The sequence below is a fragment of the Aphelocoma coerulescens genome, chromosome 2 (genome assembly GCF_041296385.1).
Source record: "Aphelocoma coerulescens isolate FSJ_1873_10779 chromosome 2, UR_Acoe_1.0, whole genome shotgun sequence".
Taxonomy (NCBI): Eukaryota; Metazoa; Chordata; class Aves; order Passeriformes; family Corvidae; genus Aphelocoma; species Aphelocoma coerulescens.
The window spans coordinates 63662867-63689244 of record NC_091015.1 but is presented as its reverse complement, the minus strand read 5'-3'; the positions used below and the strand labels follow the sequence as shown (position 1 = coordinate 63689244).

Below are 26378 nucleotides of genomic sequence, written 5' to 3'. Positions count from 1 at the left end.
AGTGAATTACTTTTCCATATTTAAAAGTTTGCAAAGAGGAGACACCATTCACAAATTACTAAGTAGACTTTATTTTTGCTTATAAAACCATCAGGTTTTTTGTCTATCATATCAGCTTCTATACTAACTATGGAACTGTCTTCCTCCACAAAGTTTCGGTGCATAGTGAGGGGTTACTTTTTTTCCCTGTTATCACCCAGAGCTTCCAGTTTGGCTGTAGAGAGATTTTCTTTTGTGCTGTCTGTATTATTTGGCTTATCTGTCACTACCGAGTCTTGCTGACCAGCCCCAGAAAGGCTTTCTTTGAGACTATTAGAATCTGTAGTTTGCTCCAGTTGTGGTTCAGGTTGTTGTTCCATGTCCATGTCTTGTGTTTCACTGTCAGCTTTCACCTTGGCAGCGTTCCTGAAAACAGCTCTCATGACAACTGGGACGGACATGCAACTGAAGAAAGAAATGACACATTAGTCACTACTACAGACTTTACCCGTTCTTTAAAGTACTTCTGTTTTTCAAACTGTGGCTGACACCTGAATGAAAACCATCATTACCTCTTTATGTTTTTGTCTGGTACAGCCTGGTGTTACATTGTAACCACAGTATAAACTACATGTGCTGTACCAGAAACATACATTGATACACCGAAATGTAGTGCTGAATCTTTGAACTTGTGTGTGCAAAGAAGCTTTGACTGAAAGTGTGGGAGGGTCTGGTCAAAAAAAAAAAAAGTCATAAGGGTGCTTCTAGTGAAAACCAAAACTAAGAATATTGAAATATATTCTTTCTTGTTGAGTTTTATAATTGTAACCTTCATGTTTTGTACAGGTACAGATCATATCTTTTCTAAAACACTATCTGTACTGGAGGAGTTTTTTCCCCACTCTTAACCTGGTTCCAAAAATAGTACCTACTTTGAAATCAGGTTCAAAATCCAACCTACGTTGATTCTGTTGTCCTCAAACAGCTAATAGTTGTATAATAGCTTATACCAAACCAATTAGTGCTCTCAGACTATGCTCTGAATCAGTTTGTCTAGCCTATGTTCATGTATCGCAACAACTTGCTCTCTTGGAATTTGTTCAGAAAACAAGCCAGAGACAGTTTTGGAGACATGCCATATACACCTCACTTTCTGAAGAGAAGCACTGATTACTATTAGGTAAATGTGTAAAAAAGACCATACCATGCTATTCTAAGTTATGCTAGACATGAGACCGTCATCAGCTAGAGTCTTCAGAAAAATATCTTTTTATAAAAGGTAAAACTCTTCATTCAATAGTCTTTCCCTGCTTCCACATGCTCTTCATCACTATTAATGTTTAAAATTTTTGAAAGGCATACTTAATACACTGAAGTAACTTATTCCCACTATTGTATTACAGCATTTTACTAGGGTGAAGTTTTCCAGTTGCTGAGTTTATGGCATTATGAATGCACATGATATTTCCATTAAATGGACATCTGATGTTTATTCCAACTGTTATCAAATAAAACTACTTACCGTTTCACAGCTCTTGCTATGAAATCATCACTAGAATTTAGAGTTGGATATTGAGGATTTAAATGAAGGTGACATTGGACTTCTCTAGAGGTTATAACATCAATTACCACTAAGAAGGAACAGAAAAATGTTTTAAATACTTACAAACATTGAAAACCATCCTTTCATTTTAATGCTTGAAGAGATGTAAAACTGAAGTCAGTGGAAAGAGGTTTGCAGCAATGTATTTGCATGACTTGGTTTTTCTTAATATACTTAAATCAGAAATTGTAACTTCTTCTATTTATTAATTAAATGCAGGGCAAGACAAAACAGGACTTGAATATTTGCATTTACTTTCTGTATTCTGCGTACAGAACACATTTTAGTAAGTAGTTTATACACAATTGTTACTTCTGTGTTTTTTATGGGCTGCATGCTGTTGAGTGGCCCATAGAATGTTTGTAACTGAGAAGCATAGTGGAAGAGCCTAGATAGAACCAAGTCCCTTGTCAGCTCAGTGAAGAGGACAGTAGCAATTGTTCCAGACATACCACAGGCTAAATTCTCTTTCACAGGATGAAGGAAAAAGACAGAAAAGCTGCTGTTCTTGTGTGGTACCACTTCAAAGTAAAGCAGTTCGGAATCGTCTAGAAATAAAATTACTGTTTAGTGATATCCACCACTGAAGTTGGACTCTGGCTGAATTACATGCCAGATTTTTTTAAATACTGATACGACAGTCTAATTATTCATTGCTTTGACAACTTAGTTTATGCTTATAGAAATGCCAAGCCTAGGAGATGTTAAAAAAAAATTCAATATAGTGTTAAGAATCTTTTATGATACTCCACAAGTAATGACAGTTTTGGCAAGGGAGCAATAAGATCTGTTAACACCCAACTTAGAAACTAGTTTGTCTCTAATACACTGCCATCACTTCCAACCATACAATTTACCTTCATTTATATGCTTCTCAGAGACACAGCTGCTAATAAGAGTGTTATATGCCACTTGATGTCGAAGAATCTCTATTACGTCAGGCACACACTTTGGATGGCTAAATGGGATTTTACTGACCAAGGCTCCTGCTAAATCAGATTTTTCTGAGCCCTTGTTTATGAAGTAACAGTGCTTTGGGCAATCTGGAAGAGACTAAGCAACAAATTTGGTGATATTTCAAGGACTGAAAACAGGAAAGTAAAGATGGATGTTATCAGGCAATTGTACAATCTGACAACAAAAATGATTTTGAAAGATACATTTCTAGCATGTCCATCATATCTCTGCATTTCTAGTAGAAACATAATCCTTAGAGGAAGCTAAATGAGATCCCTTCTCCCTCCCAAATGCATCCAAATTAGGCAAATATACCCAGAGCCAAGTGGTCAGGAGTTCAAGTATCACCAATTCTTCCAAATACTTTTAAGAGCCCTACAGGCTATAGAAATGTTAGTGACCAAGATAATACTATCATAGTAATGCTGCTTGATAGTTGCACAGACAGGATAGCAGTTTTGCCAGAAGTCTCTTCTGCACATCAGATGTTTTCCAACCTCCATCACTACTACTTTCTTTGGAGAGGTATGTTTGGCTGGAGTATCTCCTGATGATTCACTTGAAGAGGAGGAGGAAATAGTAAGAAAAAGATATCACCTGTCCATGGTGACAGTGAATCTGTGACAAAATTAGAAGTGCACTATTGTGTTATCTACTTCAGGATGCCAAATGGGAACTATCCCCTTAAGAACAGGGCAGGGCAGTTAATTAGGAGGGTCTACATTAACAAAAGCTGCATAGCTTTTCCTTGCATGTTCATGGGCCAAAAGGATTTTCCCTACATTCATTTCAAGGTTAGAATGCAATTTAGTAATTCTAGAAGTAAAATCTTTAAACTTAGAAGTAAAACCTTTTCCCACCAAGTACAAATATTTTAGGGAATTGTTGAAAAATTACAGAGCCTTTCATGTGCATCTAATAGAACTGACAGTTTAATTCCATTTTACAGAAGAGCTTTGCCAAACATTATTTTAGCATGGTGTTAATTTACTACTACCTTCTGTACCACCACCTCAAGGACCAAGAACTAAGCAGGCAATGGGCTCTACAAACACTGATAGTAGAACAGAAGAAAAGTGCCCTCTTCTTTTGCTGCCATGAATTGCAAAATTAATGTTTCCTAGCAAAAAAAAGTAGATCTTTGAAGCTTGTCTTATAGTTGTCCTGTGCATAAGTCTGGCAGAAGGCATCTTAGCTACAATTTTATATTCTAAAACTTTACGTCTAATGCAAGCTAAGTAACTGTATTTCAATAATGTGGTTATTAAAAGGAAAGCCGTCTTCAGTTAAACAACCTTGTCTGTAGATAGCAATTGGCATCACTGTTGTAACATTTTTGTTCCTGCCAGTCCCTTTGAAAGGAGTCAGTAGTCTCAGTGTTACCTAATTAAGAAATCTCTTTTGTTAAAACAGTGTGACATGCAGCATGATAAAGATCTTCAAAAATCTAGGTAAGTACCTTCTTGGGACTTGCTCCTCACACCAGTCATTAAGTTTCCTTCTTTTTGAGGCATTAATGGTAAAGTTCTGAGCAGTTTTTGGAAGAGTAAATATTTGTGTTACATACAGACCAATTAGTAGGACTTCAGCAGCCAAGCACACAGTGTTTCATTAATGAGGATGAGAAGCTCACTTACTTGAAATGATCTAATAGTGCTTTGTAAATTGAACTATTTCCTAAAGAACACTTAAATATTGTTGGGATTCTGGGAAACCTACATTGCTTGCTTATGGGGAAATGGTAATTCAGTATATATATCTTGCGCAACAGCACGGTGTGTGTCAAATGCACGCTATACTTACCACAAGGAAACAAGATTTATTTGTAGACAAGTCTTCACTGCATTTTTCTTTAAGAGTAGACTGAACAATTAGCTCATACAGCGGAGCTAGTTTCAAGCCAGAAATCTGAATTCCTGAAACCAGGTCATTATTTTTATTAGCAATTTGGTTATGACAGTAGGTTATGAAAGCTACTATTAAAATCAAACCCAGTGTTTTGAAAAGACAAAAATACTGATTTTCTTTCTTATTCCCCTTTTTTGCTATTGGGAATTTGAGGTAGAGTGTTTAACTTTGCCTGTAATTGTCATATCTTCTTAGAACTTTTGTTTTGCACTGGTTGTTAAATGTTACACTTGGACTGATAAAACAGAATTATGTTCTGCCCAGAAACAACTTTTTCCTCTTGCAGCGTTAACACTGGGAAGTAAAAAGCAAATAAGCAAGGCATAATCACACAAGTACTTAGTCTTAAAAAACAATTATAACATGCCTGTGAGCCTCTGTATCTCTTCAATACTGGATAAGGACATTGGAACAGGCTTATGAAACTTCAGAACAAAAAGAGCTGGCAAATCCATGCTGAGTTCATCAGTCAGTTGCAAAAAAGCAGGACTGCTAGGAAAAAAAAAATTGTCAGAATGAAACCTTTTTACAGAAATTGCCATAACAAGGACTCTTAGTGCAAGGACACTATCAGGTTCTAGCAGTTATATTATGTTCCATACATTTTCTGACTTGAAAAATTTTTTGCTTTATAAATGCAACTTTAACAGTTTAAAGCATGGTTAATGTGAAAACTGACAAAGGAAAAGTGAGATGCAGAAACTGAGTGATGATTTTTACAAATAATTCTAAAGTATTTTATTTTGGAAAGTTACTTCAGGCTTTCCCTCCAGACAGGACTGAGGTAGAGAGAGATGAGGTGTCAGTACCCATAGTAGGATGACAAACTATTTTGTGTATTTTGGGTGTAATATCTTTCAGTATATGCTTTCTTTACTGTGAATCTATGAAGGACTTGTTTGTTGAATACTAGGAAGTTAAGTAATATTGTTCCAGTGGCTCTTTCTGGCTTCAAATCTATTAATAAATTCATAGTTCAATGCAACTGACACATTTAAATATGAACACAATACCTTTGAAGTCCATTTGGGAAAACCATAAAAGCCAGAGATTATAGAGGGTGTAGCTATGGAGCATAAAGGCATAAATAAAACAGAGGTTCCTGTTTCAGCAGAGGCTAAATATAAGTTATGCTGAAGTCAGTGCCAGTGTTTTGTAAATTCATTTCTGTATTGACAAGTGTCCAGAGCCTCACCTGTCCTCTCCAGCTCGAGGATCTACAATTAATGGAGAAAGAGGGAGTTTGTGGAGTGCATCTGTGCTTTCAATAGTTACAACTGTTTTTGTTCCACATACCTGGGAACCTGAGGGAGAACGAGAATGGCATTATTTTCCTTGTTTTAGTGTATATTAATCCATGCATGCAAAACATACAATGGTAAGGACTTGGAAGGTCAGGTCCAACTGACAGCCACAGTGGTGTGGGCAGTGAGAAGCTTGCACTGACCACACCCAAAATGCCAAAGTTGCCCAAAGATTATAGCAACAATAGCTGAGTCAACAACCAAGAAATGGAAAGTAGTTTCCTGATGGACATTAAAACTGTGCTAAAGCGCATCACATAAACTGTTCTACTAAACTAGAATTTTAAACTTTATTTCTGAGCTTACATCATTAACTTTGCTTAATGAAATGGGTACTATTGAAAAACTTTTCATGTTAGTTATTTCTGCTGAAATAGCAGAATAGCTGAAATAGCTTTACCGTGATTTAGTTCTGCTTCCAAAACTTGATAGGGAGAAATGTAAAATTCAATGTTCATTGGGGTGCCTGAGGAATAAAAAAATAATGGTTACTACACAGGTCAATAGAGGAAATATGTTGGGTACCCTGACACAAAGGTGAAAAAACCAACACTGTAGATGGGCAGAGGGAATTCCTTGTAAGAGTACATCTCTACTTACAATACATGTTCAATATATGTTTTGTATGTCTGTATGTTATCTGAGAATACAGGCAGAGTAAGTCCCTACAGCAGGTTTTATTTATAGTAGAGGATCTTTCCTGTACACAAAGATCAACTCAGTGGTGTTTTTTGATTACAATTCTTTGAATTCAGAAAAGGGAAAAGAAAAAAAAAGGGAGAAAAAGAAAAAAAATCACCTCCAGTTCTTGGCACCAGGTGTCCTACTTTTCCGTTAAGTACTTCAGTAACTCTGTTTAGATCCTGTGTTCTAGTTCAAAACACATCTTAATTAGTGTTTCCTGCATTGCAGTGCTAGCTAGGCTAATGTAATTTGTAATTTTTATCCTTAATCAAAAGGAGACAACACTTTCTTGGAAGTAGATTGCATGTCCAGTTTCCAAAACACCACAACTCCACACGTGCATTACTCCTAGGACTTCGGTTTCCACTTCCCCTGTATCTGAGCTGTTTCATGTTGCATTTTGGTGCACTATTTACCAGAAATTAAGGGGATCAAAAATATTAGAGTGTCAACTGGTTGAGCAAAGAATGAGGACATAACCTGGATATACTAACTCGAACAGAACCAGTCTCTGACCTCAAATGTGTTCATAGCTGATTACATACAGCTATACATTTACATAGCTGTGTACTAACTCTGCAGTGCATTAACTTACAGCATAGATGGGACATATAATCTATTTAACTTAGAAATAATATTTACTGATCTATTAGTGACCAGCCAGGATACAGCATATTAGCTCATAGTGTTATTATGCTTCATAAGGGAAAACTGCAAAAATAATCCAAGAGTGTGTTTCAAGTTACAGAAGGCCATACCTGCCAAGGTATGTGTATGTAATGTAACAGGCATAATATCAGAGAAGATATTTCAAAAATCCAGAAGGAAAGCACTACCCTCAACTCTGATTTTCTGAAAATAATGAAAATCCTTGTACAATTACCAGAAGGTTTAGGAAACTCTGTTCCCCATCTATCTGTAATCCTACTCTTTGAAAGGAGAAATGAGAAAAGGAAGGAGGAGAGCTGGCATCTACTACTCCTGATCTAAAACTTGAGGACAAAATGAGATACCTGAACAACGGAACCCCAAAAGTCTATTTTACTTCTGCCACAGGGAGATCTAAACATGACTGCTGACTTTCAGATGCACTGTTTGCTCCCAGTGGGTGGTCCTATGCACACACTCCCAAGCTCTCTAACCAACCAGTTTCCCCGGAAGTCCCTTGGATAAAGGACAGGAGGCCAGTAGATCGTCTCGTTTGGCATGTCTGGGGTTGACAAAGGCTTCAAGCTTCCCAGTGGGAGAAAAGTCATTAGCCTTCCACATCCTGCTCTATAATTAGATCAGTTTTTTAGTGAAATGAAGGGGTGTGGGTAGAGGTAAAGGGACAAAGACATAGACTGTGTTACCTGTCTAGAAGAGACATTGAATAAAGGTCTTTTTCAAGGGCCTGCAAAGCAAGATATCCCTTAGCTTTCATTTTGCTGGGAGAGAGAAGAGACAATTTGTTATTTTTGTAAGTGAACAAAAGTTAGGCTATGGATTTCAAAAGTTTTTGAGTAAAAAATAACTGTAACCTGTTTCCTGGAATTTGATACATATTTGAAAGGTCTTCTAGAATCTTTCCAAAGGCATCATAGTTCTTCATCCTAGCAAAGAGAAATAATGACTATCACACTACTAAATGAGATGGAAAATAATTCTTTTATATGTAACTTGCTAGAAAAGACACCATTTCAGAGTGACAGACGCCCCCTCCTTATCAGATCAAGGAGCAGTACTGATTTTAAATTTTCTTAGAAGATACCAAAAAATGTGAACCTTTGGTTTTGTTTCAAGAAGCACTGTAATTATAGCTGAAACTGGCACTGAAGTAGGCACTACTGAAAGCAATAAATGTACATGAAACACAAATTTGACAGCTCATCAGCTGCAAAATGCTTTTCTGGATGTTCCAATAAAGCTAGTCATGTAGTACTACTTCCCTAATACCATCCATGTGTACATTGCTCTTTTCATTAAAATATCAAAACTATATTAATGCTGCACTTCACAGCACCATGTGAGAGAGACAGACCTTAAATACAACTGATAGATACATCAATTAAAAAAAAAAAAAAAAAGAATGGTGGCTTGGTTTGTAAAGGAATGGTTCAGACTGCTCAAATCCCAGAATTCCTGCAGATTCTAACTTGCTGTGACAGCCTGGACCTCTGTTCAGACTAACCCACCAGGTATTTACACACCTGCTTAAGTAGATTTTACATGAGGTTTACAAGTCTTAATAGATTCTGTGGTGCTGCAGTCACACAGACAAGACCTTCCTTCCCTTCCTATGCAGATGTGGCTGCGATGTGGATCAGCAGAGACAAAATAAGCCTGCCTGGACTTTGACATTGGGACAAACCCTTTCAAAACGGGAATGTAAACAAGTCATTCAGCTCTCCACTCTCTCTTTCCAGCTAGACTAGTGGGGAAGCAGGGAAAAAGGAGGGAAGCAGGCATGCATGGTGCAGAAACAGACACAGCAGCAGCCTATGCATTAGCTGGCTGGTTCATCTTGATTTTATAGTTACTTCGAGACTCATGGGAAACATTATGCATATAACAAACTGCCTTACAACCAAATAAAATACTACACCAAGAGGTGTAGAAGGGATACTTGTGCTTTGTGACAAATGTTAACAAAACCAGAAAAGCAGAGAAGTAGCACCCACAGTACCAATGGTAACTATATGCCAATGTTCAGAGCCAAACTGCTGGCATTAACATCACTGGAAGTCAAAAATCTAGGAAAATACAAGTTCAAGCTTTAAGACATAGATGTTTACACCCATAAAGCTAATATAACTTCCTTTCTGAGGAAAAAAGAGGGCTGGAAAAACTGATGATAATATAAAAGAGAGATGAAACACTCAAGGTCAATGATTATTGTTTCTCTTGTTACCTTCCCTTTCTACTATTTTGCCACAGTATTTAAATAAGAATCCAATTTCCTAAATACACTCATTATTATTAAAACCTGGAACCTTGATCATATTCACTGAAGAACTTCTAAATAGACTTTTAAAGTGATGGCCTGACCTGGAACAGCAACTATTCAGACAGAACAAAACGTGGTAATAAATAAATAAATAAATAAATAAATAAATAAATAGTGCCCTACTGCTACATGAGAAAATTGGGGTCACATCTCTCCCTACATATTTGCAAAGAAACTCAGGCCACATGACACCACCTTGCTTTCACTGTTGTGAGAGAAGCCTGAAGGACATGTAGTTAAAGTATTTGCATAAGGACAGTACAAAGACTGTTTAGTATTTGATGGAAGGAGGAGAGGAAAAGTAATACCTAGTTCATATCTGTAAATATGCCAGTTCTGAATTATCATCATCAGTCCATTACCAAAACTATGGGTCCAAGTAGTTCTATAATTCTTGCAATTAAGACAAAGGCCAGTATTACAAGGCTGTGTTTGACTGGCAACTAGAGCCAGTGTATTGGGGATTACTCTCTACGGTTGCTCCACTGAAGCAGATGATTCAGTGGAATGACTTGAGAAACAAATAATCCTGGAATATCTTTTCAAAATTATATTTGCTACAGTTTTAGCCTTGAATTTACAACTTGGAAGCAGGTAATAATAGTTAAAACTTCCCACATATAATGGAATCCAAAAAGGTGTCAATTCTTCTGTTGTTTTCTGGATTAATATTATTTTTCCTGATTCTCTTTCTGTAGTTACAAAAATGCTGCTAGTGAGGATTTTCTTGTTATTTTCTAAGTCCGTGAGAGACTTTTCTCTCTCACAGAAGAGGTAGCAGGGAATGTAAACAACCCAGACACCTGCAACCTTGAAAAGTCTTGTTTATGGTATAGTAGAAAAATATTTTGACAATGGATGTTTTAGGATTTTAGTCAATCACCCCCAAGGGGTGGCTGGCCCTTTGTCCAATTAGGCTATGAAGAAAAAAGTCTATAAAAGAGTTTGTAAAATAATTAAATCAATCAATCTTGCTGCACAACTCCTGCCTGCTGGATCTTCTCCTCCTCCTCCTCCCTATGGCTGCGGGACACTGTGATATACCGTAGGAACCAGGCCTGCGGTAATATCTTTCCTTCTTTTTTTTTTTTTTTCTCTCTTCAATTTTTACATTGGAATGGTTCTAGCATCAGGAATTCCTTTCCATTCAACATGAAACCCTACACATGATTCTTTACCTTAGAAGCTGCACCAAGTCATCACAAACCTACAGGAAAAAGAGACAGGAGTTTCATCTTTCTTGCCATCCTTTGTGACACATCTTTTATAAGCATTTCATTAGTAATGATAAGCTTGATCCCCATTACTTTTAAGTAGCTGAATGGTTAGCATAAAAAAACCCCCAACACTCAAAAACAAGACTAACAGTGCAATAGTTAAAAAAAGTACTACTATAATAATTGGAAGAACAAAGGCTCTGTGAAAGAGGATAAAATTAACAGAAATAGTTTATTTTATAACAGTAACAATATAAAATAACAGAAATACTCTTTCCAGAAAAAAAAATTTGCATCTTGGCCAGCTTTTCTTTTGTTGGTAGTGCTAGAATTCTCTGAATATGCATTTCCATTCTAATGATATTTCCCAGCACTCACTGATCAACAGACCTGTGCTGGTTAGATGAACAATTTGAAATTCCAGGGTTGACTTCAACTAAAAATAATGGACAAAATTAACTCCAAGGTAATGTAGTAATTTGGATACTTACTGATAAAAAACAGAGTTTATGTTCCCCAACCCCCCACAACAGCTTGTTGTTATATCTTTGATCTGAAGGATTGTCTGTAACCCTGTAACAACTGCAGAACATGATATGTGAACTTCAGGGTGATATTCTGTAAATAATTTAATACAAATTTTGCTAGAAAAACATCTCCACTAGTAGAAATACATATACTCCTAAAGAAGTCAGAAGTAAAAACAGAATAGCTCCAAGACATCCATTGGGAATATATATTGCACTACACCTTGGTAGGAAAATATTTTAAGCCCGTTATTTACTATATACTGGTAACATTGAAGTATGAAAATAAAAAATATTTATGCATGATACCACAACATACTTGGAAGGTGGGCCTGTCAGCTGACTTTTACTGTAATACTTAGCACTAGAGTATTTAGTATCTGTAACTGAGTTGTAAGTTTAGGTGAGAGATTCAGATGCCTAAAGAGGTAGCTAGTGTCATGCACAGGCTTGCAAGTGTGACAAGACCAAAAGGAAGTCAAATCCTTTCTGACATGGCAGCTGGAAGCCAGGTGGGAGACTGCAGGGTGGTGAGAGACAGAGAAAAAAAATTTTACCACAGGAGCTTCTTCAAAGTGAGCCAACTTTACATCCATCACATCTCCATCTTTCTCCAGCTGAATTTCTACATAAAACATCATTGATGTTATGTAGCAGGCAGTCCCACTGGGGCTAACATGAACAGTAAGTCTGAGGAGAAAAAGGAAAAAAAAAAAGAAGCTTGTATATATAAAAATCCTGTCACTTAAGAAAGGAAATGAGTATAGTTCACTTGGTCGTGGGAAGAGACACCAGGGATGCTTCAAAAATAACTCTTCCTTGGCTCAGATTCTGAAAACTATCCAACTGGGCATGTATTTGTGCTCTGCTCTTTGCATTATCATGTTGGTCTGCTCAAAACTATTAACATCAGCCTGCAGCTTTGGGATGTAGGCATTTATGCCCTCTCTTTACCCAACAACCTCCTCCACAAAGGGCTAATCAAAATAGGCAAATACACTCCATTAGAACACTGAGCTAAAAAATAACATTCTTGACAAGCCATCCAGATATTCCTCTCTGGACTTGAGGCCATGCTTGCTCATTTGCATTTATACATAAACAAACTTACCCTTTTTGTCTGGATAAAAGTTCCAGTGTGTCCATCACAGAAAACATGGATTTAGCTGCAAAAAACAGAAATGCAATTTAATGAAACTGCAGTGATCAAGAAGTAGAACCAGTATTATCTTGCTTTAAAGGATATGATTTATGTAATGAGAACATAGTATCTCTTGAATGACTTGTTATTAATGACAACTATTAGTCTATGATTAATAAGTGCTGTTCTGGATAGAGAATATTCTCAGGCTTTAAGAACAGCTATAGCCTGAAGGCTTAGCCCAAAGACAAGTCGCAAGTCTCTTGTCTCTTATCCACCTCGGTGTTTGTACATTTGACCTCTTTGTGAAGAACATCAATAGAGAAGGATTGGTAGATTCCACAGAATATTAAAAAATATACTTTCAGTTATCCAACAGCTCATTACCATTTAATGTCTTCTCTATCTTCTCCATGCAAGAAAGCAATGGACCATCTGGAGCATTACTGACAGGCCTCCGAAGTGGGTTATCCTAGCACATTTGTGAAAACAAGAGACAGAAAGATTCCTTAAATTACTAGCTAAGAGACACAGCACACAGGTGCCCTGTACAACAAAACACTGGCTATTTGTTTTCGTCAAACACAGAGGTCACCTACGATTGGAGCTATCTCTGAAATGGCAGCACTGAATGGATTTGTGAAGATGCTGTTGTGCAGTAATTACGTACCAGATGCCTTTGGAGCAAGGAGCAGCTTTCCATTCCCTTTCCTTTTGAGCTGATCACTAAATGTGTCAGCTAATTTCACTGTGCAGCTAGAGATAAGCTAAGAAAATACTTGTGTTTTTATTTTAGAAAAAGTCTGCCTGAGCAAATAGATCAGTAAGTGCCACAGGAGTACTTTGTTAGATTGGGATACAAGTTTCAGCTGAAGATATTCACTTCAGTAGCAAGCAAACTCTCCCAGTTTCTCTTCAAGCTCTTGTCTGAAAACTTCTCATACTTCACACTTCAATTAATAAAGAACACTTACAGCTGAAGAGTTTTCACTTTGTTCAAATTCAGGACATTGTATTCAAAGTAAGGCTTCAGTTAAGCATTAATAAAAAGAAGCATGAAAATAAATGGGAATTTTTATACTGAGCTCACATCAGTTATGCTAATCTACTCTTTACAAAGATGTTTGTTAAATTAGCTACTGGAAGGGCAGGAAGCATGGTATATCACAGCAGCAGAAAGTCTAGATAGCAGATTTCAGACCAGTTTCTAAAAAACAGTGTTTTCACCCAGTCCTATAGGCAATAAGTCGTCTTTACATATCATGAATATGGTAACAATAATGAATGGAAGGTAACCCAAACTAGTAGACAATCAGTACTAACTCCTGAATAGTTAAAATAATGCATGAAACAACCCCCTAAAGTGTTAAAATTAGGCAGGAAATTTCTAAAATATATTGTCCTAAGAAAAATGGGGAGCCAGGCTACACTAGGCACCAAGTTTTGCTTGGGGCTATCTTTTGTTTGGTTTTGGATTGCATAGGGGTTTTTGTTTGGTTGGTTTTGCTTGTTGTTTTTGAAAGTCAAACAACTTTTTAACTACCTTGGAAACATACTCTTATACTACATATCCTTCTCTCACCTAACCTGTGATTCTTACCATGCAAAAATAAACAAGTTTCAGAGTTTCAGTCCATGGCCTTTGTTGGTATTTTAAACGTAACTGTTCCATTAAAGCATTTGTAGAAATAGCTGTCACAACACCTGAAAAACATGTCAAAATGTTCTAAATGTAATGGCAGGTATTTATATTGGCAACGAGAAATGTTGGAAGAGGACAAATGTAAAACTTTGCTAAGGTCATAGATGTTATGCTTCAAAGAAGGAAGTAATAAAAAAATGTTTTACTTGAATTTTGCACATACAAACATCTAATTTTTGTAAGATTTGGACAGAAAAAGGGTAGGGGGAGATTTTTATAGGCAAGTATTCTCAATATTAAATACAGATATGCAGCCCGATCTTCAGTTTGTTAAACAATTAGGCTTTCTTTACCAATGCACAATTTCATATGTGTATTCTTAATAAATACCAAGGCTTTGCCATGGACTTAAGATATCCAGATACACCCACCCAGAGCTCATTAAAGTTCACTGTAGTTAGAGATAAAAAATTAGAGATCAATTTTTATGATGAGGGTGTTGAGACATTGGAACAAGTTGCTCAAAGAAGTGGTAGATGCCCCATCCCTACAAACATTCAAGGTCACGTTGGACAGGGCTCTGAACAACCTGATCTAGTTGAAGATGTCCCTGCTTATTGCGAGAAGGTTAGAGTAGATGGTCTTTAAGGATCCCTTCCAACCCAAACTATCCTGTGATTTTGCAGAGGATAATCTCAGTGCAGGGGTCCAACTTTTTTTTTTGTTTGTTTTTTTGGTCATTGGGATGGCAAGGAATGAGAATGGGGCTGGGACAAGGAATATATTCAGTTCATCATCTGTCTCCTTATAAATATTCTTTCTGGCCTTACACAGAATCCAGATGTACAAAGAAAGTTTTTTGCTGACATGTGATACTTCCATCATCATTACTTCCATCAGGAAAAAAACAGGAGTGAATTTCCTAATACATCAGTCTGAGTCAGGTAGGAAGACTCCAAAGTTATTAATGAGAAGAAATTGAGTCCCACAACATGCCACCCACTTTGCTCTGCCCCAGAAGCAGAAGAAATATTACAAAGGGCTTCTTTGACTTAGTGGGCACAACAGCCACAGAGATTTGTCCCCTTTGAGCCAGAGGCACTGCATGGGGAAAGAGAGATGGACTAGGAGAGGGACATCTATACCCTTTGCATACACCCAGGAGGTATAGTGAGTAGGAGCTGGCAGCAACTTCCTCCTGCAGGGAGGATGACAGAGCAGCAACCACAGTCCCCTACAGATCAGGCCACTTCAGCCAGCTGGAGGAAGGGGAAGCAGTGGACCCCAACCAGCTCTTGCAAGCACACTTGCTGGGAACATGCCCCCCCACTCACCCATGCCTTCATGCTGATAGAAGGACTGCAACCCACCCTGTATCTCCATTCACACTGCAAGAAACCAAGGCTCCTTTTGTAGCACCTGCAACACAGCACCCATATGTGCTGTGCAAGACAAAAGTCTTGCTCCTTCAAAAAACTGGTCCCCAGGGGTTAGTATTTGAACTTGAGGCACAGCAACATCATCTCTGCTACTTTTTCCAAGGGGTACCCTGTTAGCCATGTTCTTCCACATCTAAGTCCTAAGGAGAAGGCATAATGTCTATCCCCATCTTTTCAGATCGTGTAGTATTCTCAGAGACTGAATTTAACTGGGGGACAAAGGCAGTGGGAAGTATGATAGCAACAATCACTCAGCAAAACAGGAAAGTACTCCAAAAGGGACTTTTTAGTGGTGCTTTTTAGTGTAGGGAATTAAAAAAAAAGGTATCTATAATGTTTGCATTGTATATGTGCATCCCTTTGTGGCCACCTTAGGTTGCAGTCTGCTTGCACATAGGAGTCAGTGCACAATGGTGGTGTGAGGTTCAAGGGTTAATCCTGAACTTTTGTACAGGCACTAGCTCAAAATGTGGTTACTGGGGAATGTCAAGGTCTACAGAAAGAAGAACACATCTCCTACATAAACCCTGGGTGGCACTGTTTCAGGATACCTTACAGCAAACTTTCTGCTTTCAGCTGTTATCTGTCATGCTGTAGTACCTGAAAGTCTCATAGCACATGAAATAGATTATTTTTGACTTGTTTGTAGAAACCTGAGTAGAAACTAAATAGTTCATTGGCCTCACTAAGATTACAGAAAAAAACTAAGCATGGGCTTAGGAATCCCAGGAGAAGTATATGTCAAGCATACTAGAGAAAGCCACTGCAGCTGAATGAGTTAAATATATTTGCATTTCAGCTTTTACAAAGGAGGTTAACTGTGATTTCAAAAGTAAATTGATGATGTAATTCAACACTTGTGGCAGATCACATTTCTGTAAAATTATTAGTTTGGTTCATGCTATTAAATATTAATTTGCTTTTTAACCTGACATTAGCAGTGACCATAGCTATAATCATGAGCTTTACCTGTGAATTGGTGCATGAATTTAAAACATGTTTTCAGCATTTCTAGGGGGTCATTTTAGCTTAGGTTTGTTTTAATAATCTATCAAAATGTTTTCTGCTGAGCAAGAACATGTACTATGGCCCATGTAAAATAGGTTGCCTCAGTCCAGATCATAGGAATGGGTATGTGCAAATATGACGTACCACAGCTCAGTAGTGCTTAGTATTTTTGTGGCATTTTTCATAAATGTTTGTGCAGAGCTCTTTGGAGTCTCTGTGATCTTGATACTAACTCCAGTGGTTTGATCATGTCCTGAATAAGCAGAAAAGTAAATTATTTGCTGACTGTCTTGAAGAGAACACTTCCAAAATAATGGAAGGAAACATGCCACAGCGTACCTTGTCTGCATAATAGCTGTTCTGCAAATAAACAGAGGACTTCAAGTTTAATTAGTCACAGTACAGTATGGATGATAAGCCTAAAATACACTTTAATTTTTAAACAAAAAAGCCTTTTTCATTGTGCTCAAACGTATGTATTTAGGTAAATGAATTTGCATCATTTTTCCAGGATAGAGACTGTGCCAAATTTTCATAACAACACAAATATTTCAAGACAATTATTAGCCTTCACATAAAATTGCAGAATTGGCAAAAATCACATATAAGAAACAGAAGCTTAAGTATTATCAGAAAGTTCCTCAGAATAAGGTGCTGTTCCACTATTCAGAACTGTCGTATCAAATTACTGCACTCAAGAGAAGAGTTAAGAGTAATGAATAATTAAAAATGTTCTAATTATAGCTTCTCAGGCATATTAAATACACAAATGTTTAACTGGGTCAGTTCATGGGAAAAAAAAAAACCCAAAACAACAAAACAACTGGACATGCATTATCATGAGTATAGAAAATAATCAGAATTAATGCATGAATCCTGCATGCCCATCTGCTCTGGATTATTCTCTCTTTGACTGTTCACCAAAAACTGCTGCTGAAAGAATCCTTCATGTGCCCAGTTACTAAATAAGTTGTCCCCAGAGTAAATCCTCTTTGGCTCTCAAATAATTGCAGGTTATCTTATTCCCTTTTAAAGGGCATGCTTCTTAAGGCACCTTTTGAGAAATTATTACTACTTGGTTTATTTTTGTCACGGTTGTCTGCATCTTGCTAAATTCCTGACTGTAATATGCTTCACAGTGCATGGCCTGGGCACATGGTGTTTCATATGAAAACATTTTGTAATTTCATAGTTCTAACATTTCTGATGATTTTTCCATTTCATTGAACGGTAATTTGTTTTTCTGAGAAAGAATCAACATATTTCTCATTCATACTACTGCATGAATTCAATTATTTTTTTCAGTGAAGATACTCTAGATTTATTATAGAACATAAGAAACCTTGGCTTACTGTTGATACATTTTAGTGACAGCATTTCAGAAAATATTCCAGGTATTTCATGATCAGTGCAACATTGGTAGGTTTTTTTTGTTTCTGGTTTCTTTTGGCATACTGAGGGTTGCTTTTTTTCTATTAATCCTATATCTAGTCTTGATTGTTTTTCATCTACAGAATAAAATCAAAATAAATCACCAGCAATATATCTTTACTGGCCTGCATCCAGCACTTTATTGGAATTGCATCTTTCCAGAAGCCCTCAGCTGAACTGCTGACCAGAGAAAACAGTGGCCCGCAGTTAAGTCTAAATACAGAATTGGGGCCTGGGGCAGTTTCTGAAAACCAGTGGTTCCAGCTAGAACTGCAGGATGTGTAAGAGATGTTGCTGTAAATATGAGGTCAGAGCTAAAAGTGTGCTCTTTCACAAAGTGCCATGGGATTTTAGAGTGATCAGCAGTGACAGAACTATAAAATGGGCACATAACTGGAACATGAATCGATGTTCACAAAAAATGATGAGCATTCAAACAATTCCTTTATCCATCCAAGGTGCTCTTCCATCTAAGGCAGGATAAACCCAGTGCTGCTTAACTTTTATGACCTATAGCTTAGTCTGATATGGTCTATAGTTTATGGCTTTACAACCCATAAAAACTACAGTATGCTTTGTCATCTTTCCTTCAGTCTCTACATCATGTCCACAGTTACAGAGTGTGAATATTTAGCTCCTGAGAGTAACATCAGAATGTTGATGGGTGCATTTTATTTCACTACAGCCATATAGACTGAGCCAGTTTTACTTCACTACTTACTGAATAGCACTTCTGGCACTTAGTCTGAGACGCTTAGCATTGGCAGGCTTTGACTATTTCCTCCTCCTTCACTGAAAGTGATTAAGATCCTTCAAAGCCAAAGGCTGTATAGACAAACATCAGAAAAATAGGTTCATAGCAAATGACCATGGATGTAGAAACACATTGACACAGGGCATATCTTTTCCTCATAGTAAAGATATGAATAACATTTGATTTCTGCTTGACATTAGCAATATAATCTCCAAGTAGTTCTTGTCTAAATCTTTTCCCAAAGGCCCTGGATCCATGTGACCACAATTTAAATAACCTCATGGACAAACATGTGAGGGCTGCCTTCACGTGTGTGCATTTTCTCTTTAGACAGTTTCATAGGACACCATGATTGCTATTCATAACTGAACATTTGTTTCTTTTTCTACATCTCTTATCTTCCTAGAGTCTTCTGATCATTTTTATAACTAAAATCAGGTGTTGCACCATCCTTCATGTTCTTCATTGACATCAGTCAGCATGAAATCAATGGAACCCATCACTTGAGAGCTGCCACAGCTCTCCTTCAAGAGAGAGATAAAGTGAATGTAGCTGACACATAATCTGCACAACAGGGCAAAATTATGCTGAAGGTCTACATTGAAAATGTTACTGGTAGAAGATGGGGGGTGGAGGAGGAGGGAGAGAGAAAGGGGAGCTAAGAATTAGTTGAGGAGCTGAAAATAATAAGCACTGAGGAGATCACTGTGGTAGTGAAGAGGTGTAATACAGAAAGAGAATAATTGTGCTTAAAGGAGCTTTCCACCAGTATGTCTCAAAGCTAACCACACAGGAGCCAGCTTTATTATCTTGTTTTTCCAGACTGGGATGCAGAGAGATGGGGAGAGAAAGTGACTCCTGAAACGCTGGCCACAGAACTAGGAACCAGACTGCAATTTACCTGACTCTACTCTAGCACATCCCCATTAGAAGTAAGAATGAAACCAGCAATGAAAGAAAGAGGTGGAGAAAGTGACTAGAAAATCACAAGAAAAAGACATGGAAAAAAACACGATGTAAGTATGAAACCATATCAAATATGAAAAACAGAAGTAACAGAAAAAGAAGGACATGAAAAGCAGAAAATACATAAAAAGGAAAAGATTCAATAATTACATAGACAACACTAAAATTTGAAAATGATACAAAATTTTGTGTTATATTAATAACAGAAAAATAAGATGAGTTTAGGTCTACTTGGAGCTATTTTAAACCAATATTGGTTTGGAGATGATTGTTCAGCTTAAGTGTTCTGGTTGAATATATATCAGGATATGGATTATATAACATGAAGAATAAAAAAGAAACAGCACTCAGTGGCAAGTACCGATTTCAATAAAATAGCATGTGGAAAGGACACATTTTCCAGGAAAGGCAGTACCAAAGCTCAATCCCAACAAATGCCAGTTAAAGATATTACACCAATGCCATGCAGATAGGTACTCCACATAAAGTACACATTTTACATCACTCTATGTTGGTTAAACAATTTGACACTGCTTTTCATATCTTATGTTTTAAAACTGAAGCTAATTTAACAATGAAGACTTGTTATAAATATATGAAATACACATTCAATTATACATTTTAATGCGTTTATATTTTTAGACACTTGGTAATTCCTTAATTATGTTCTTAAAATTTTTTAAGTGTTCTTAAATCTTTTTGTCCTTTCTTATATATTATGAACCAACTTCGCTGTAACCCTCAACTTTCAGATTTCCAGGTTCCTAGTCACCTACTAGAGTGATATAATTTGCCCTATTGAATGACAAGATGAATGACTGCAAACTCATTATTACTCATTAATTCCTTGTTATTCAAGTCACTTAACCTTACTTTCTCTATAGGGATGATGCATTTGGGGATGAATCTCTTCAAACTGGTAAGAAAGCTGTAAGTGTTAAGAACCATGACTAGCTCAGATGGAATACTGAAAATATTGTCATTTGGACAGCTAAAAGAGCTAAGGAAATGCAAGTGTCCCATTACCCAACATCTTATTACAGTCATCCCACTATGGGTTTTTTAGAGTGTATGTGTTTGTTTGCAAGTGTAGGGATACACACGTGACAGGTTTGCAGGCAGTCACAAATGATGTGAAGCTTCTGGGAAGCTGATAGATTAAGATGTCCTTGCACTGAACAAGAGTAGAAGGAACAACTGTCCACACAACCTTTGTGTGTGTGTTGATTTGTAGCATTCAGAATCTGTACTGAATTGCATATTTACTTATCTGTGCACGTCACAGAAACATTCCCCAGGTTGTATGTGCTGAAAAAGCATAGAGAAAGAAAGACTGTGCCTACAGAGCTTAACCTCTAATTGTAAAAGGGAGATAAAAGCTGGGATGGGAAATGGAGGGACTGGCCAAGATCAGAGCAGATTAGTGACACTGTGAGGTTATTATGTAGCTTAACCCCAGCTGGCAACTAAGTACCTTGCAGCCCCTCACTTACTCCCTTGCAGTAGGGTGGGGGGGAGGGAGGGAGAACCAGAAGGTGAAAAGGCTCAAAGGTTGAGATAAAGACAGTTTAATAGGGAAAGCAAGAGCCACGCGTGCAAGCAAAGGAAAACAAGGAATTAATTCACCACTTCCCATGGGCAGGCAGGTGTTCAGCCACCTCCAGAACAGCAGAACTCCACCATGTGTTACTTGGGAAGAAAAACGCCATCACTCCAAATGTCCCCACTCTTCCTTTTGCTTCTCCCACTTTTTATTGCTGAGCATGACACCGTATGGTATGGGTCATACAGCACATCCCTTTGGTCGGTTGTGGCCAGCTGTCCCAGCTGTGTCCTCTTCCAACTTCTTGTGCACCCCCAGTCTCCTCCCTGGTGAGGCAGCGTGAGAAAAGGCCTTGAGGCTGTACAAGCTCTGCTCAGCAATAACTAAAACATTCCTGTGTTATCAACAGTGTTTCCAGCATAAATCCCAAGCATAGCCCCACACTATCTATTGTGAAGAAAATCAACTCTACCCCAGCCAAAACCAGCACAGAGTAGAACTAAGATTACATGAATTCCAATCCAGTTGTCTGTCACCTAAGGCCTGGAATTGTACTGCCTAACAGCAGGCACCAAAATAAACTTTGTCACATCAGATTTTCCTGCTAGTTTTCAGAGAGAAACAGGCGCACTTAGAAGGAGATCTGACCACCCCCTACCAGCAGATACATCACTGTCTCAAGGCAGCCATCACTCTTGGTTGTGTGAAGTGGGAGCTACATCCCAAGTCTGCTCTTGGGCATGCCAGTTATTTATCTCAAGAGCAGGATGTCCTTAAAACCTTACTATCCCTTACACAAAAGCACAGAAAAGCACACAAAGTTAAACTTGAGAAGTAGGAGTATGTTAATAATTAGCCAAGTAATTCTTCATTGTTACTTAGGTTTTCTCACAACTGGTACAAACTGAAGGTGGATAAAAGTTTCTAGCTCTTTCCTTTTATTGGGGGGTAATTCTCCTCAGAATACATGTGAATTTGTGCTGGGTAATTTCTTTTCAACTGTTCTGCTACTTAGAAACTCTATTAAATCACAAATACATTTTATGCATTCTTATGCATTGGTAATAAAGTGTTGTCTAAAGAGTTTTAATACAGTTGTGCCACCAGCCTAAAAGAGAAGAAATTAACCATAATACCATGAAATGCTACTTCCATGTATCGGTTTCAGTTCAGCAATACTTCACAACACAAAGGCCCACACACCCACAGACCCAGCAGACAGCAGGGTAATCAATTCTGGGCTGAAATAGGAGGGTGCCCTCAAGAACCAGTAAGTGGTTTTGTTCCTCGTCTCTTTTGTCCCTTCGAAAAATTAAGTCTCTCTCACCCTGAAAGATTTATTGAGCACTTAAAGGAAGAATGGATGTTTTATGCGTGATGAGATGGTTTTCCAAAGCATGTGGTTCATTTATTCACGTCAACAGAAATCTAAGATAAAATTACAGTGTTAAATTATGCATACTTTAAATATAAATTGTGTTCTACTAAATGTGTGCTAAAGTAGAGAGAACAAGTATTTTTTGTTCTGTGGGAATGAAAGTTGCACATCAATGTTTTTCCCAAAGATTCAGACATGTTTTGTCTGACATGTCCACTGTATCTTTAGCTTTTTAAAATAAATGAAATCTTTGTCAGTTGATTTGTTAGTTGTATTAAGGTACATAATGCAAGTACTACTAGCACACAATTAATTACATCTCTGCTTCATTATTATACATAATTTTTCCCTTCAAGTATTTTATGTGCTGAGCTATACTGGCACATATGTTAATACATAACAAAGGACATTCATTACCTACACCCTTTGTAACCACATTGCAAATGTCTACTACACTGCCTGTATGGTTTTAGGTACCTCTTGTAGCATTTAAACACCAGAGAGCAATTCAAACCTCTTGCTGCCTTGGGCTGTGAACCCTAAGTTTTTATACAGTCAGTGGAGTGAAGTAGTTGCTCTCCTCTGACCAGTTGCGCTCTCACACTGAGGAGACAGAATCATGCCCTAAAATATTCCAGGTAATCCAGAGATGCTCTCACTATGGTCACTTGTTAGCAATTGAATAGGAATTATTAATGTAGTGCATTTTCATGGAAATACTTCTTTTAGTTTTGGGTTAAAGAGTTCATTTTTTTCCACTAGGTTTAGGTAAGGTGCCAGGGGACACATCCAAGAAAAAAATGAAGGGTATACTATAAACTGTTTTTAATTGCTTTATAACATGCGGTTTGGACCATGAAACAAAAATTCAAAATAATTTTTTTTTTTGTCTTAAGATAGCGCTAAAGAGAGATCAAAAGGACAAAAATCACATTCATTAACAAGCAGCATAGTGCAAAATGGGGATGAAGCCCCTCCCACTGTAAGTGAAGAGCAGGTTCAAGACCATCTGATGAAACTGAATAGCCACAAGTCCATGGGGCCTGATGAGATGCATCCCAGGGTCCTGAGGGAACTGACTGATGTTGTTGCCAAGCTACTCTACACCATATTTGGAAAGCCCTGGCAGTCAGGTGAAGTCCTCAGTGACTGGAAAAAGGGAAACATCGTTCCTATTTTTAAAAAGGGGAGAAAGGAAGACCTAGGGAACTACATACCAGAGATCCACAGAACTACATACCAGAGACCTTCCCTTGCCTGGGAACATTGTGGAGCAGATACTCATGGAAACAATGTTAAGCACATATAGAGGAGGAGATGATCCAAGACAGCCAGCATGGCTTCACTAAGGGCATATCATGCCTGACCAATCTGGTGGCCTTCCACGATGGAGTGACAGCAACAGTTGACAAGGGAAGACTAGGAAGTTGACAGATGTCAACTACCTAGACTTTTGTAAGTCCTTCTGTAAGGCAGTCCCACATGACATCCTTATCTCCAAATTGAAAAGACATGGATTTGATGGATGGACTATTCAGTGGATAAGGAATTGGCTGGATGGATGCAGCCAGAGTTGTGGTCAGTGCTCTTATGTCCAGGTGGACAAAGTGCTGCACCGGGGTTGCAGCAATGCCAGACATGAGTCCAGACTGGGAGAAGAACTTGCTGAGAGCAACTGTGCTGAGAAGGACTTGGACAGTTCACTTGCAGCCCAGAAGGCCAATGGTATCCTGGGCATTATCAAAAGAGGGGTGTCCAGCAAATCAAGGTAGGTGATTGTTCCCCTCTACTCTGCCCTCATGAGACCCCATGTGAAGTGCCATGTCCCTAGCATAAGAAAGACGTGCACCTGTTACAGAGAGCCCAGAAGAGGCCACAAAAATGGTCAGAAGACTGAAGCATCTCTCCCATGAAGACAGGCTGAGAGCTCAGGTTGTTCAGCCTGGAGAAGAGAAGGTTCTGGCAAGAGCTCATTGAGGCCTTGCAGTACCTAAAGGGTAAAAAGAGCAATGTCTTTTATGGGCAGATTAGGGACAGGACAAGGGAAAAATGGTTATAAACTAAAAAATTAGATTTAAATTAGATCTTAGGAAGAAATTCTGTATTTTGAAGGTGGTGAGGCACTGGAACAGGTTGCCTAGAGATGTTGTGGATGCCCCATCCCTGGCAGTGTTCAAGGCCAGGTTGGATGGGGCTCTGAGCAACCTGGTCTAGTGGGTGTCATCCTTGCCCATGGCAGGGGGTTGGAATTAGACAATCTTTAAGGTCTCTTCCAACCCAAATCATTCGATGCAAAGGGGCGTTGCCATAGAGTGAAAGAGCTGCTACCAACATCCTGGTAAGTACACTGTATGTCTTACAGGGCAAAGGTTATTTTGGATTAGCTCTAGTACTGAAGGAACAAGGAAGTACTAAATGGCTGCAGACATCAGTATTAATGAGACCTTAACTATGGCTCACCCACTCTTACACCAGAAGGGTTCTGGAATAAGTATTAAAAAGTAATACAGCACAGAGATACTCAAAGGGCTGCAGAAGCTGGGCCAGGATTTCTTGAGGACTCCTGAATCATTATTTGTACAGGATCATGCAAAGACTCTTCCAACATTTTCATGGTCTCATGACAAGTCTAATCACAGATGCCATAAAAACTTTTCCCTGTCATGAAATATCAAAAATGTTTTATTTTGGACATTTGGTTGACTCAATGTTACTAGATTTCCTTTCATCCCTCCTTCCTCCCCCCTCCCCCCCACACCATTTAACAGAGTCCAACATTTCTTTGTGTAAATGGACGTATTTTGATATTTTAATCAGAATGAATTGCATCTGGATTGCTATCAATTTCTCAGACTCTATGGAATTTACAAAAACTGAAATGTAAGGCCAACAAAATTAAATTCTAGAGGGATATGTACTAAACACTGGCTAAATGATGTCAAAAATGTCAAAATGTCAAAAATTTCAGAGAACAGAGCACAGAGAACAACAATGGAAATTTTAAAGTGCACCTGCTTTGCAAGCAAAGTGGAATGGCTCCATGAAGTGAACACCAATGTGAACGTTTTTCATCTGAGGTGATAAAATCTGGAATTTGCAGACTTGGAAACTACCTTTGGCCAAGTAATATGTGGAAGAGGGGATCCTTCAAAACCATTTGTATTGTCTGTGAATGGTTACAGTGTGAAAAACAAAGACTGAGCACACTGAGCAGTCAATTTTGATATTATGCTTAGTTTTCATTACACCACTTAGATAATGAGTTAAAATCATGTTTTGTTTGCACAAAGCTCCCGTTTATGTCCACAATGTAGCAGTAAAAGATACAGTTGTTAAGGCACTGTTGCTATTATTATTTGAATGATTGTAATTAACATGGAAACTCTCCTATCTCCCTGTTTCGCATCTATAAAATCCTCCATGCATGGAGTGGTCCATTACTATAAAAAAAAAAAACCGAACAAAACTCTTAAGAGTCTCACTGCTTCATGTTCCTTTCTGCCAGTGACAATTTTCCCTAAACTCAGTATATCAAATGCTTTCTCAGATTATACTTGTGGCCTAAGGAAAGCTTCACTGAAAATAATTGTGTTTATAAACCTAGCGACAGATGTGGGGAATTTATCTCCTTACCATGGCAGGACCCGCCTCCTCTATTCTCCAGATCGGGGATTAGCCGGGGGAAAGGAGGGACGGACATCGAGCTACAATGTTTTCTCACCGTCTCCCTTAAGAGTTTCGGCTGAAACAAAGGAGGAGAAGCAGGAAAGGAAAGCAGGTGCCATTTGAGGCTCGGAATTACGGTGCCGTGGGACAAGCGGGACACAGCCCCACACCGGGACGACCCGCCCGGGGAGGGCACCGACCCCACCCCGCCCATTACCCGCCCCCGCCGCGCCCCGCCTGGCCCG

The 26378-nt window shown here is 38.2% G+C and overlaps 2 protein-coding genes across 13 annotated transcripts in view; one reads left to right on the top strand and one right to left on the bottom strand.

Moving 5' to 3' along the window:
* The window catches only part of YAE1 (YAE1 maturation factor of ABCE1), a 30440-nt gene extending 6123 nt beyond the window's left edge, over positions 1 to 24317 (top strand). For 2 of the 7 annotated variants that reach the window (XM_069007818.1, XM_069007817.1), the window contains one exon: positions 401 to 1510. In XM_069007818.1, coding sequence (XP_068863919.1) covers positions 401 to 409 — 9 coding nt within the window. In that variant the 3' untranslated portion in view covers positions 410 to 1510. The other 5 variants (XM_069007820.1, XM_069007819.1, XR_011149078.1 and 2 more) reach the window with 5 other exon arrangements.
* LOC138106710 (mediator of RNA polymerase II transcription subunit 1-like) lies at positions 48 to 26327 on the bottom strand. 6 transcript variants are annotated; one of them, XM_069007808.1, is made up of 17 exons: positions 26101 to 26327; positions 13907 to 14010; positions 12694 to 12778; positions 12277 to 12331; positions 11723 to 11855; positions 10600 to 10628; positions 7956 to 8027; positions 7788 to 7862; positions 6551 to 6621; positions 6152 to 6217; positions 5643 to 5751; positions 4815 to 4939; positions 4343 to 4455; positions 2440 to 2635; positions 2035 to 2130; positions 1502 to 1610; positions 48 to 444 (listed from the first exon to the last, which is right to left on the bottom strand). In XM_069007808.1, the coding sequence occupies exons 1-17, from the start codon at positions 26165 to 26167 to the stop codon at positions 174 to 176; spliced, it is 1776 nt and encodes a 591-aa protein (XP_068863909.1). In that variant the 5' UTR covers positions 26168 to 26327; the 3' UTR covers positions 48 to 173. The 6 variants fall into 6 exon arrangements, with proteins under 6 accessions (XP_068863909.1, XP_068863910.1, XP_068863911.1 ...); XM_069007809.1 differs by lacking the exon at positions 26101 to 26327 and adding an exon at positions 24317 to 24402; XM_069007810.1 differs by lacking the exon at positions 26101 to 26327 and adding an exon at positions 18548 to 19384.
* Between the last annotated feature and the right edge of the window lie 51 nt (positions 26328 to 26378).